The sequence below is a fragment of the Cydia pomonella genome, chromosome 27, assembly GCF_033807575.1.
Source record: "Cydia pomonella isolate Wapato2018A chromosome 27, ilCydPomo1, whole genome shotgun sequence".
Classification (NCBI taxonomy): domain Eukaryota; kingdom Metazoa; phylum Arthropoda; class Insecta; order Lepidoptera; family Tortricidae; genus Cydia; species Cydia pomonella.
The window spans coordinates 1,036,492-1,050,091 of NC_084729.1; the positions used below are offsets into that span (position 1 = coordinate 1,036,492).

The 13,600-nt window shown below is 36.7% G+C and overlaps 1 protein-coding gene across 1 annotated transcript; it reads left to right on the forward strand.

The window, feature by feature from the left end:
• Nucleotides 1–5,941: 5,941 nt before the first annotated feature.
• Nucleotides 5,942–13,000, forward strand: LOC133532816 (mucin-19-like). Its single transcript, XM_061871667.1, has 13 exons — nt 5,942–5,954; nt 7,062–7,106; nt 7,484–7,552; nt 7,673–8,076; nt 8,174–8,276; nt 8,591–8,632; nt 9,435–9,548; nt 10,218–10,376; nt 10,806–10,877; nt 11,191–11,238; nt 11,655–11,699; nt 12,069–12,137; nt 12,779–13,000. Exons 1-13 carry the CDS (start codon nt 5,942–5,944, stop codon nt 12,886–12,888), a joined length of 1,293 nt encoding a protein of 430 aa, XP_061727651.1. The 3' UTR covers nt 12,889–13,000.
• Nucleotides 13,001–13,600: the final 600 nt, after the last annotated feature.

The following is a 13,600-nucleotide window of genomic DNA, read 5'->3' on the forward strand; positions in this document are numbered from 1 at the left end:
ATCTTGCTGTAATACGAGTATATCTTTAAGCAATTTAGTGCAGTCTACATGGTCGAAATAAACTGGAGGTAGTTTATGCAAGTCTTTTGCTACAAAGATAGGCAGAATGTCCAAACTCGCTTTCCTTAAAAGTTTCACTATATCTTCCATGTCTCTAGTGGCTTTCCCCTTGCTTTTTCTCACAACCAACCGGTCACTATTTGGCACAGCTTGAAAAAGCATAGTTTTCGCTTTTTCAATATCCTCGATGCTAAAAGCAGACGTACATATTTGAATTAAACTTTCGTCGTCCATCACGTCAATTTTATTCCTCACAAAAGTTAAGACCTCGTTAATTACAATATTGCACTGATTACATTTCACAATACACGTATTCGGAGCCATGACTTGACTCTGGGGTTCAATGACCCTACGCGCGGTGGAGTAACACGAGATAACGCGACCTCACTCGGCTGCAGATCGGGCCGGACTCTTTATTCTATTGTAATTCTTCTTAAAAACCTATTTAAAACTGATATTCTTAAATCATATTTATAAGAGATAATCTGTAGTGCTAAGGTTTCCATTTACACCGAATTACAGCTATTATACAGCTTATCTATTGCTTGTACAGCTACTGTACAGCTCTAATAACGCGAAAAGCTGTATAATTGGGGCCCTTTTTTAACTTATAAGGGCTGTATAAGCGCTTATACAGCTGTAGTACAGCCTAAATGTACAGCTTATAGTATTCAAATAAACTGATATACAGCTCTTATACAGCTAGCAATGCTACTTGGGATGCTATCCAAAATGGTGGGAAAATTCCAATGACAGGGTCGAGTGGAGAAAACAAGGGGAGGTCTTTGCCCAGCAGTGGGTCACCAAAGTCGACTAACAAAAAAAAAGATTATATAGGTTTTTCTTGCTAGGATTTTAATATGATATATGCTTAGATTATAGATAGGAGTATTTAAGTTACAGATTTAGATATATTCCACAGAAAGGCTTGTGTTGTGGGTACTAGATTATATACATAATATATAAATACTTATATACAAAGATAACACCCATAGGCTACGGCTAAGTTTAGTTACGACTAAGGAGCAAATATTTGTGATAAACACCCAAAAAAATGCCCTTACCACGATTCGAACCCTGGACGGCGGCTGCGTAGGGGAAACTGATAATGTTGATTTTTACAAGCTTTTATTTTTTACTTGCAATGTTTGATTAGTATAAATCAGTGTTGGCCGAAAGTTAATTAGAATTGAAAATATTGAAAATTAACCACTACAAATTGAGTGGGTCTATAATTTAGCTTGCAAGATTTGACCCGAATAAACATAGGTAATTTATACCAGTAACCGTCCGTTATGGTTTACGGTAAATTTGTAATGGTTAATTTTCAATATTTTCAATTCTAATTAACTTTCGGCCAACACTGGTATAAATAAATAATAAATATTATAGGACATTATTACACAAATTGACTAAGTCCCACAGTAAGCTCAATAAAGCTTGGATTGGGGGTACTTAGACAACGATATATATAATATATAAATATGTATACTTAAATACATAGAAAACACCCATAACTCAGGAACAAATATCCATGCTCATCACACGAATAAATGCCCTTACCAGGATTTGAACCCGGGACCATCAGCTTCGTAGCCAGGGTCAAACCGGTCGTCAAATAAAAACCTATAAATTACCTATGTTTATTAGGGTCAAATCTTGCAAGCTAAATTATAGACCCACTTCCCACAATTCGATTCGACGACGTGCGGACACGACCGCACTTTATGTAGAACAAAAATAATAAGCATTTTGGTACCAAAACTGATGTATGGAGTGAGCACTCTATTACTTCTTATTTCTCAAACAAGCATACGGCCCGCCTGATGGTAAGCAGTATCCGTAGCCTATGTACGCCTGCAACTCCAGAGGAGTTACATGCGCGTTGCCGACCCTAACCCCCTCCCAACTCTCGTTGAGCTCTGGCAACCTTACTCACCGGCAGGAACACAACACTATGAGTAGGGTCTAGTGTTATTTGGCTGCGGTTTTCTGTAAGGTGGAGGTACTTACCCAGTTGGGCTCTGCTCTAGATCTGGAATGACATCCGCTGTGCTGTGCCCTACCACACAGAGCGAGATGACATTCACAATGCCCATACAACAAATTAAACATAAACAAACTTAGAGATGATTTATGCAATATTGACTTTGGCCCCGTTTATAATTCTGCTGATGCAGAAAATAGTATGCTCTACTTGATTAAAAATGTCCAACAAGCAAGATTACTTAACACTTATAATACACGTTTAAATAGCAAGAATTTTAATATAAAACCATGGATTACCCCAGGACTTCTTCGATCCATGAGACACAGGGATAAACTTCACCTGAAAGCTAAAGCAAATCCAGACAATCTTATATTACAACTGTCGTATAAAAGATATCGTAATTTTTGTAACAACCTATTGAAAAACGTAAAAACAAACTACGACAAAAAACAGCTGGAAATTGCTGGAAAAAACAGTAAATTAGTTTGGAAATATATTAAAAACGTAACATACACAACAAAACAACGTGAATCATCTGCAAGTTTGTTGAAAGTAGGCCCGTCTGAATTGCTAGCTGCAAATAGCACAAATGAATTTTTCGTTAACATAGGCAAAAACCTGGCTGATAAAATCCAGGAGGATCCGTCTTCACCCCCCTCAAGAATACATTTTAGTACATATAAATCCTCGAAATCATTTGTCCTATTAAACACGGATGAAGCTGAGGTTGAAAGGATTATCATGAGCCTAAAAGACGATTCCGCGGTCGGTTGGGATGGCATATCGAACAAAATAATAAAGGCATTCAGACATATCCTGGTTCCACCACTAACATATATATTTCAAAAGTGCATCTCTGAAGGAATATTTCCGAAATGTCTTAAAAAATCCGTTGTAATCCCTGTCTATAAATCTGGAAGCAAAGTTCAAGTAACAAATTATAGACCGATTTCTCTTTTGCCAGCGACATCAAAAATTCTGGAAAAAATTATTAATAATAGACTTGTGCAATATTTGGAGAAGCATGCTTTTTTGTCAAAGACGCAGTTTGGTTTTAGGTCCAAGTTATCAACTGCAGATGCTGTACACGAATTGACAGACTATTTAGTTCAGGAACTAGACAAGGGTAACAAGACAATTGGAATTTTTCTGGACCTCGCAAAAGCTTTTGACACCGTTTCTATTTCCATTTTACTGCACAAGCTTGAATCACTAGGTATTAGGGGCACACAGCACAAATTAATCGCGAGCTACCTAAACGGACGAACTCAATGCGTAAAAATAGATAACATCATCAGCTCAGATTTAGAAAACACATTTTACGGCTTGCCACAAGGGAGCGTTTTGGCCTCTACCCTATTTTTAATTTACATTAATGACCTATGCAATCTAAAGATAGATAGTGGCAAAATCATTTCCTACGCAGATGACACTGCGCTACTTTTTTCCGCAAAGTCAACAAACGAGGTTTACGAGTACGCACAACGAGGATTCAATGTTGTAACTAACTGGCTAAAACTTCATCTACTAACACTGAACTCTGACAAAACAAACTTTATAAGCTTTTCCATGCGGAAATCAGATCCAATGTCAAATAATCACACACTTTACGCACATAACTGTGAGGACGAAACAAATAAGCCCTGTACATGCCCATCTATAGCTATTACTGACAACATTAAGTATTTGGGAGTCATTATTGACGAAACTCTCTCTTTTAAAAATCACATTGAAGCATTGTGCAATAGAGTTCGAAAATTAATATTTGTATTTAAAAAACTTCGATCGATAGGTGATCTAACTTTAATCAAGCAAGTATACTTTTCACTGTGTCAATCGATACTAAGTTACTGTATTTCTTCCTGGGGTGGTACAGCTAAAACAACACTAATAAACCTAGAAAGAGCCCAGAGAGCTGTACTAAAGGTAGCTACTTACCGCCCATTCTTATACCCCACTGAACTCCTTTATAAAGCATGTGAAGTACTAACTGTTCGTCAACTATTTATATTAAGCACAACACTTAAGCAGCACACCAAAATTCCTTTCAACACTGCATATACTAACAAAAGGCGCAAAGATATTATATGTATACAAACCGTACAAAGAAAACACGTATTTTCTTGTAGATTTTTTGTCTTTTTGGGCCCTTATTTGTACAACAGGTTAAATTCAAAATTAGACTTATACCCTCTTAGCTATGTTGGTTGTAAGAATATTCTACGACGCGCCCTTCAAAAAATGACATACGATGATACAGAGAACTTACTAATAGTCGTAAAATGATTTCTTACTGTACTTTGATATAGAATACTTAAATAAGTTATTTTGTTAAGGTTATCACCCTACCAGATTTTTATTGTGTACTATTTATAATTATAATTAAGTGAATAATTACAAATTAATTAATATGGTCCTATTCTGCCTGAAACACAGGAACTCCTAGTTCAGGCATTTGTAAACTTTTCCTTATCCTTAATCCTTAGTCTTTAAGTGCTAACACTGTACTTATACTGTTTTCAATAAAATTATTTATTTATTTATTTATACCTCTCTTGTGGACGTAGTTTAAGGACGTACCCGGGTCCTCTTTTAATTCGTCTCTTTTTTTATAAAAGAATACCAGTGGCATTGAGACTGAAATTTAACATTAGCATAACAAAGGCTATACGCGATTTTAAGCACATTTTCGCACTTGTATCCACAAAAAACATTTTTTTAATTGTACTGAGAAGCTTATTACATGGTCTCGTTATTTACTTTATTTGTGGAACACCTGCGTAAATAAAGAAGAATAGTTTTTCAAGTATATAAAATAAATATTGGTTTTGTTTCGATTCTATGGCAATGATAATCAAAGATGATAACGTCCTGTATTTAGCAATTTAGTGCATCAAATTTCTATAAGAGAGTACCTACTGTATGTTGTTTTATGTTTTTTGTCCTTTTTAATTTATATTGTTTTTTTTTTATTCCATTTTAATTATAAGATGTAATGTTTTGAAATTTTGAAAATATGTGTCCCGCCGAGTTTCTTGCCGGTCCCATATTGGGATTTGGGATGGCCTCTAGTTGTAATAAAATTTATTTTTCAATAAAATGTAAGGAATCTAATGGTGCCATTTTCTTTTTGAAAGTAAAAAAAAAGTTTTTTTGAGACTTATTTGGAGCCTTGTATTTTTTTATAATCAAAATATGTCTTTTTAAAATGGCTCATTTTTTATCGCTTTAGCCAAATTTTGTTAAAATTTTCAACATGTGTCAAGTACCCAATTTCATAATATTAACAGAGGTCAGTTCATCTTAAATGGATTTTTGTAATATATATTTTTAAGTCTGTAATTTCAAGGGTGCATTCCTGAGTTTAAATTAAGTATTTTTGTCTAATTAGATTCATTTTGAAGGTAATCCATTTAATCTAATAAAGCCTATACGAGCGTGTACAATTGCTTTAGGGCCAGTTTACGTAGTATGCATAGAGTGCTCACTCCATGCATCAGTTTTGGTACCAAAACCCTTATTATTTTCATACTCCTCATCAAGCATCGAGTAGCGGAATTATTAATACCCTAGATGATTAATATTTTTAATACCTTTATTATTAACATGGATGTTGCGACTGTCGAAAATTAAATTTCTCAACAAATATTACAAGCAGAAGGAGTTGAAAATGGAGTTAATTAGAATACCACCCGCTATTCTGTTTGAGAAAGTTACTTAATTTAAGCTCAGGGGTGCAACCTTGAAATTAAGTACTTTTGACGCTACGATGGAACACACAATTAAGACCGTGCGCGTTGGAGGGCCTGCCATCTCGTGACCTGAATCGAAAGCGAAAACAATTAATGCTTCTAAGCAGATGGTATCCCCTAAGTAGGTATCCCCTACACTATGGAAGGTGGAGGTAAGGAATGAAATCTCCATGTACCAAAAAGTGTCATCAAAACACCTTAAATAGGTGGCGCTACAATACCTAGAATACTTGAAAAAGAAATCAAATCATAGACAACGCACTTCACTCTGTCAATAACGCCTAGGTTCTTAGCTACTCTAGCGCTACTCTGGAGAGATTTGGAACTATTATTTATAGCTGACAGCTGGACACTTTTGCAACAGTTCTACCGTAAGAGATTTCACTCCTTTTAATTCCACACTCCATACCCTACACTTTACGCTAGCTCTATTTCGCATAGTAGGGTCTACCATCTAGTGGCTTAAATCTAAAACTGAAAACTTGACATTACGCTTCATGTCAGTGGATAAGAGGCTTCTAGTATGGAGTGTGGAATTAAGAGGAGAGGCATCTCTTATGGCAGAACTGTTGCAAAAGTGTCCAGCTGTCAGCTATAAATAATAGTTCCAAATACTTCCAGAGTAGCGCTAGAGTAGCGAAGAATCTAGGCGTTATTGACGGAGTGAAGTGCGTTATTGTCTATGATTTGATTTTTTTCAAGTATTCTAGGTATTGTAGCGCCACCTATTTAAGGTTTTTTGATGACACTTTTTGGTACATGGAGATTTATTTCCATAGTACAGACGGTGCACGGGATATTTTAAACGTCAAACTTCTATAAAATTATGACGTTTACTAGATACTTGCACCGTGTGGACTATCAAAACCGCTGCGAACTTACCTTGGTCTGACTCTATTGAGTTATTACAATTTACAATATCGAAATCGATTTTGTAATAACATTCAAAAGAACGTTCGCCGGCAAATTATCTTGGTTTGGTTCTAATAGGTTTTTCGCAGATAAGAAATTTGTTGTAACAAAACAGTTTAAGTATCTTAATGCTGGCCATTATTTGTGGATTTTGGAAGCATCATAGTGGCGTTATAGCATGGCATAGAGGGTTTATGATATGTGTGTAGATAAAGATATTTTTCTTCTGCTTATTAGAGATGTCAGCTCTCTTATTGTTTCGCATGTTCTTATGTTTTCCTTGAAACCTATCTTAAGTTTTAAATCACAACAAATAACTTATTTAAAATTATCAAATTAAATTTCAGTGACCACCATTTCTGCTTCCATCAGTAACTCCCGCAAGACGAACTGTAAGTATTTTGCATACATATTATTATTTTGTAAAACAGTCTTAATTTTTATTATTTATTTAAATAATATCAAATATTGACCTTCTACTTCTCCTTCCACACCTAACTAACTAACTAACTTCTCCGTCTAATTTTACAATCTTTGTACATATTGTACAACGACTTAAAAATGATAAAATTCATCTTTAAATGGAAATATGACGTCAAGCCAGGACTTCCTTCTGTCATCAGGGTCAGATTCAGCACAGAAATTGCTTCTCAAATATTTCTGTGTATTTTCTATTTCAATATTTTATATGGCTCTCATTTCCACATTTGGTTTTGCACAGAATATAAGTAAAACGTGTTGCCATTAATATAATTGCGTGTTGTTTTAGCTGGAACCGAAATCATTGACAACCTCGTGACCAAGTGCGGCCCATACTTCACGCAATCCGGATACCCAGGTAAATAAAGTAGTAGTCTTAAAGCACTATACACGACTTACAAGATCGTCCGGTTAAAATTAATACAAAACCTCGACACTAATATACAATTACATCATAAGCACTTACTCTTTTTTATAGATATCACCGTTCAAGTGACCGTTATCAAAGAAACGTGCAATAGAGCCAATGGTGACAACGTTGATTGGGATGGCAACACCGGAGGCAGCACTGGAGGTAGCACTGGAGGCAGCACCGGAGGCAGCACTGGAGGCAGCACCGGAGACAGCGCTGGAGGAAGCACTGAAGGCAGCACTGGAGGAAGTACTGGAGGCAGCACTGGAAGCAGCACTGGAGGGAGCACTGGAGGCAGCACTGGAGGAAGCACTGGAGGAAGTACTGGAGGCAGCACCGGAAGCAACACTGGGGGCAGCACTGGGGGCAGCACCGGAGGCAACACCGGAAGCAACACTGGGGGCAGCACTGGAGGCAACACCGGAAGCAACACCGGAAGCAACACTGGAGGCAGCACTGGCGTTTCCGTAGTAAGATATTGATAAAAAATCCAACCAAGAATCTGAGGCCCTAGTAACTTTCATATATTATTAGGTATTTTGTAGCTTAAAATATGACTTTCTTCAGGGCGTCAAACTCGGTCTTGGAGGAGTCCTCAATGGAATCTTCAAGGTTATCAATGGAGTCGTCAACACCGCTCTCGGTGCTCTTGAGGCTGTCGTTAATATTGGTAAGATAATAATAAATATTATAGGACATTATTACACAAATTGACTAAGTCCCACAGTAAGCTCAATAAAGCTTGTGTTGTAGGTACCTAGACAACGATGTATATAATATGTAATTATAAATACTTAAATACATAGAAAACACCCAAGACTCTGAAACAAATATCCGTGTTCAACACAAATATATGCTCTTACCAAAATTTGAACCCGGGACCATCAGCTTCATAGGCTCGGTCTCTACCCAGACCCACTAGGCCAGACCGGTCGTCAATAATAGGTATTTTCTAAACTAACTGATTTGTTCTCTTCTTTCCAGTTATCCGTACCTTGAAGGATGTCTTTGACGTCGTCGGAAACTGTAAGTTCAATAATTTGACTTAAGGAAAATAACAAGATAGTTTTAAAACGAATACGGGACTTAATCGCGTAAACTTACGTTTATTATATGGCCTGACGTTTCGGACGTGACATTACGCTCGTGGTCACAAGCAGACTGGCGAGGAATTGTATAAACATCTTGCTGCGCGGGTTTTGCGAACTACCCGCACTTGATCTTGATTATTCACTTGTACGCTAGGATTGTCACTTTGCCTACACACAACACCCACGACATCCGATGGTAGGTATGTGTTGGAAAGTTTCTTCACCCTTACATTTGCTAATCACTGGATTCCACGAAGACGAAATTCCCTGACACTCATTTTGATTGAAATTTGATTGTGTTTTCTGATTTCAATTGCTTCACGTACTTTCCTACTGTATTAAAGACGTTCCGTTCAGAGGACTTTGGACGAAACTATGAACTGTGAACGAAAATCGTGATGGTTTAAATCAATATAATATTAAGATAGTTTATAATGCGATAGAATGGCGGTATATCCAGACTAGACGGGATCCAGAAAAGGTACATTCTGGGATCTTTTACTTCGTCTAGTGTCCCGTTGTCTGTGTTTAATCAAATCTTGCAATCCAAGTTACACCCATTTGCCATTACGTATTCGATTATAAATTGGTTGATGCTGTATTATAGGTAGTACGATTGAGCTAATCTGATGATGGAGATTGAGCTAATCTGGTGATTATGGAAACTAGAATAACTTTAAAAAAAAAAATTGTATAATATAATACTCGTATCTGACCTGTAAATTCTCTGTTGATAGTGATCCTGGTCCTCCAAGTGACCCTCAACAACTTGGTTTCTGGTCTCGGTTCCCTCTTCGTCAGACTGGTCGCTTGCATCGTCAAAATCGCCGTATGTGTCCTTGGACTCCCAGGTATGTGCAACAGCATGATTGTCATCACATTTTTTTTTTGTAAAGGAATTTAGAATCTCCTTCTTTAAAAAAATAGCTTCCATCAAATTTTTGATTTTTTCGCCAATGATAGTGTGCTCGTAGAGCACGACGTCGTTCGGTAGTTGCTTTTAGTAAAGTGATAGCTGGACTCTGCAAATAGCCACGATGCGTTGCCGGATGTTGACTAAAGGATGGTTAAACACGTTTAAAGAGATCCTTCATTGCATAATAAGCTTTTATTATTATTTATTAATATGAGCGTAGTGTCCCACTGCTGGGCAAAAGCCTCTCTCCTCCCTTTTCTCGTATGCCGGTCTTGATTCGTCTCCCACCAGTCCCATCTAGCCAACGTCGTCGAGGTTTGCCGTGACCTCGGTTTCGATTTTGTGGAGCCCCATTGATGGTTGGTTTAGCCCATAAATCATCTGGCATACGACAAACGTGTCCCGCCCGGTCCCACTTCAGCTATCAATATACTTTAAATTAATGAGCAAAAAACAAAGGAAAATTTCATTTATCATCACCAATTTAGATCACAATTGATGTCATAATTTCATCTAAATGTTATCAATCGATCTATATTTAAGAAACACATATTTGAAGCGTTCATCGTGTTGAAATATTAACGAGATTCTACTCGTCTCATAGGAGATAGCGGCGTGTGTGCCAAAGGCTGGAACGCCCGCTTCGGCGTAGATGGGGAACTCTCAGCGGGGGCCACTGCGGAGGCCTACATCAACCTTTTTGTACTTGTCGACGCTCAAGCTCAACTCGACGGATACATCAAAATCATTTCTGGAGGAAAAGGTATCTTTGTCTTATACTTTTTCGCTAATCAAAATTCACCAATTAAAAATAATTTATTTACAACGTTGCTTGGTTTGATTTCGTATTTGCTTACCATTTTTCATAATTATGCCTACAAAATTGTTTTTTACAAGTAAAATTACTCAAATCATATTTTAAATCTTTATTTACAATCACTTTTGTAGTTTCTACTTAATAGTTTTTTTATTTAATCTAAAGCTTGCAAATTACTTCAAAACAAGATCTTCTGACATTTTTAATTGAAATGTTTACTTTTGTAAGTATTAAATGTTTCTACCTAGTTTTCACTTTTTGGTTTGGTATGCTTTGGTAAGGTACTTTTTATAACCCATATCTTTATTCGTAACTCTTCTTTATTTATACCTTATTATATTAACCTTATATTAACAATGTATTTTTGCGTTGCAGGAATCGACGGAACCAGCGGTTCTGTGAACATCATTCTGAACCAAGTCAATACTCTGTGCGGTTACATCACCAGTAAGTATTTCGAATATAATATCAAAACCTACACATTCGTGTGGGACACACAGTACACCAATAACATAGGTTCCTGCAGACATAGGTACCCAAAGTTAAGAAAGTTCATGGCAGTCAGATTTCCGTTTTTTTATCTTTATCTATGCCACTACAAAACCTGTAAGTTTTATGTAATATTTGATATGTTTTCTGGAAACGTTAGGCATTATCAATTTCATTAAAGTATTGTAAAGAAGAAGATATTAGATTATATTCAACTATTTATAGTTGTTACAATTACCCTATTTATAATGCTATAATCATTTGTGTGCAGACTACCAGCAGATCTCTAAGGACACCGTGACAGAAACCTTTGTCATCAGTGAGTATCGTAACTTTATTACATTTTTCATTTTCATTTTTCGTTCGATCATCTTTTAGGCGTAGGAAACATTTATTCTGCATTAAAAATAATATTTATTATTAACAGTTATTATTTGCTTTTTAATTCCTAATTAGATTATCCAATCAAATTTAAAAATGTTGTTGCAGTTATGTGACGGTCCATAGAAAAAGCATGTGAATATGCGTCACAAAACTATCATTTTCGAACACTTTTTCCTTTTTAAATCGATAGTACTCGTGATTCTTAGTAGAAATAACCCAAAACTTGATAGTTTTTCAAAAAAACAATGTTACACTTTTGTCTGACAATGCCCATACATCTCATATTTTTGCTTTATTATTTTCTGTTTTCTCCTATTTTTGTATTTGCTTAAATGTGTTTCTTTTCTTTAGTGACCACCATCTCTGCTTCCATCAGTAACTCCCGCAAGACGAACTGTAAGTGTATCTCATGCCCATTTAATATATCTTCTTGTATTATTAATTAAAATTTTGATTACTGTTACTGTTTTGTTTTTAGTCAAATCATTAGTTTTAACTTTTCCTTCGCAAAAGTCCATCTATTGATTTTAACGTTATATTGCACCGTCTTGTCTTCATAGAAATTTGTTATTTATTACACGACACTGTCTGAATTAACTTGGTCTAACTTTATCTGCTTTTAACTTTACGTGGTACCCTTTAGATCTCAATTAATAACATTTTTGGTTCCAATTTCCAAATTTGCATTTTTGATGGATTTTTTAGTCTGTCAGTAATCAATTCAGTAAGTTTTATGAAGATAACATTATGTAATATTATTTTCAGCTGGAACTGTAATCATTGACAACCTCGTGACCAAGTGCGGCCCGTATTTCACGCAATCCGGATACCCAGGTAAATAAAATACTATTTTTGTACCCGTCGACTGTAATGGTTGAATTATGATTCTGTATACCAATCTGTAATTGCGTACTTTACATGTATTGGCTCCCAACTCAACTATAATATTCATAAGCAAATGCTGTAGTCAACTATAATGAAGTTGACCAATCACGTGGCGCCGCGGTCCCGTGGCAAAGACACCAACGCGCGACTATTACATGAGTAATATTTATATATTATAAACGCGTTGATATCTTTTATACTACTGGGATACTTACCTAATTTTCTTTAATTATTTACGTTTTATGTAAGGAAAAAGTAATATTTTAGACGACTCGTAGAAAAAGTATTGAATAGCGATATAATCAAGCTTTTCACGTACCTACCTTCATTAGGCCACTCAGCTAGCTTCGTGACCTAAACACGGCAGTTGCCTGAAAAATTCTCTATTTTATTGATTGTATAATAGTATTTTATAAAATACTATTTTCCACTCGTCGATTTTAATGTTTGAATTATGATTTCGCATACCAAACTGTAATTGCGTACTTTTCATGTATGGGCTCTCAACTCGACTATAATAATCGTAAACAAACGATGTAGTCAACTACAATTAAAATGCCCAATAATGTACAATTTGCTCTTTTTTATAGATATCACTGTTCAAGCGACCGTCATCAAGCAAACCTGCAATGGTGCCAACGGCGACAACGTTGACTGGGATGGCAATGGCAGCAACGGGGGCACCACCGGTGGTACTTAAGGAAGTACTGGAGGCTGCGTGTAGTGTATGACGCCAGACTCACAATCTTTTAGCGTTGTATATTACTACATGTCTGTTATTTTATTCAGATTAAAGGCGTTCTTATAACTCATGACTGGTCTTATTTATTTAGTTAAGAGAGAAGTATACTATGGGATCGTCCATACAAAAAGAGAAAACGTTTTCCACTTATAAATATTTTCCATTCTCCATGATTTTTTGTATGTTATTGACACAATGAATACTGATAGCGCTGGAGGCCTAGCGGATAGCGCTGGTGGCCTAGCGGATAGCGCTGGTGGCCTAGCGGATAGCGCTGGTGGCCTAGCGGATAGCGCTGGTGGCCTAGCGGATAGCGCTGGTGGCCTAGCCGATAGCGCTGGTGACCTAGCGGATAGCGCTGGTGGCCTAGTAGCGGTAAGAGCGTGCGACTTGCAATCCGGAGATCGCGGCAAACCCCGGTTCGTACCAATGAGTTTTTCGGAACTTGTACGAAATATCATTTGATATTTACTAGTCGCTTTTCGGTGAAGGAAAACATCGTGAGGAAACCGGACTAATCCTAACAAGGCCTAGTTTACCCTCTGGGTTAGAAGGTCAGATGGCAGTCGCTTTCGTAAAAACTAGTGCCTACGCCAAATCTTGGGATTAGTTGTCAAGCGGACCCCAGGCTCCCATGAGCCGTGGCAAAATGCCGGGACAACGCGAGGAA

Excerpts from the sequence above, each read along its gene's own strand:
- LOC133532816 (XM_061871667.1), top strand. Across the intron at positions 10,377-10,805 it reads AATCATTTCTGGAGGAAAAG|GAATCGACGGAACCAGCGGT; the intron begins GTATCTTTGTCT and ends TTTGCGTTGCAG. Across the intron at positions 11,700-12,068 it reads TAACTCCCGCAAGACGAACT|CTGGAACTGTAATCATTGAC; the intron begins GTAAGTGTATCT and ends TATTATTTTCAG.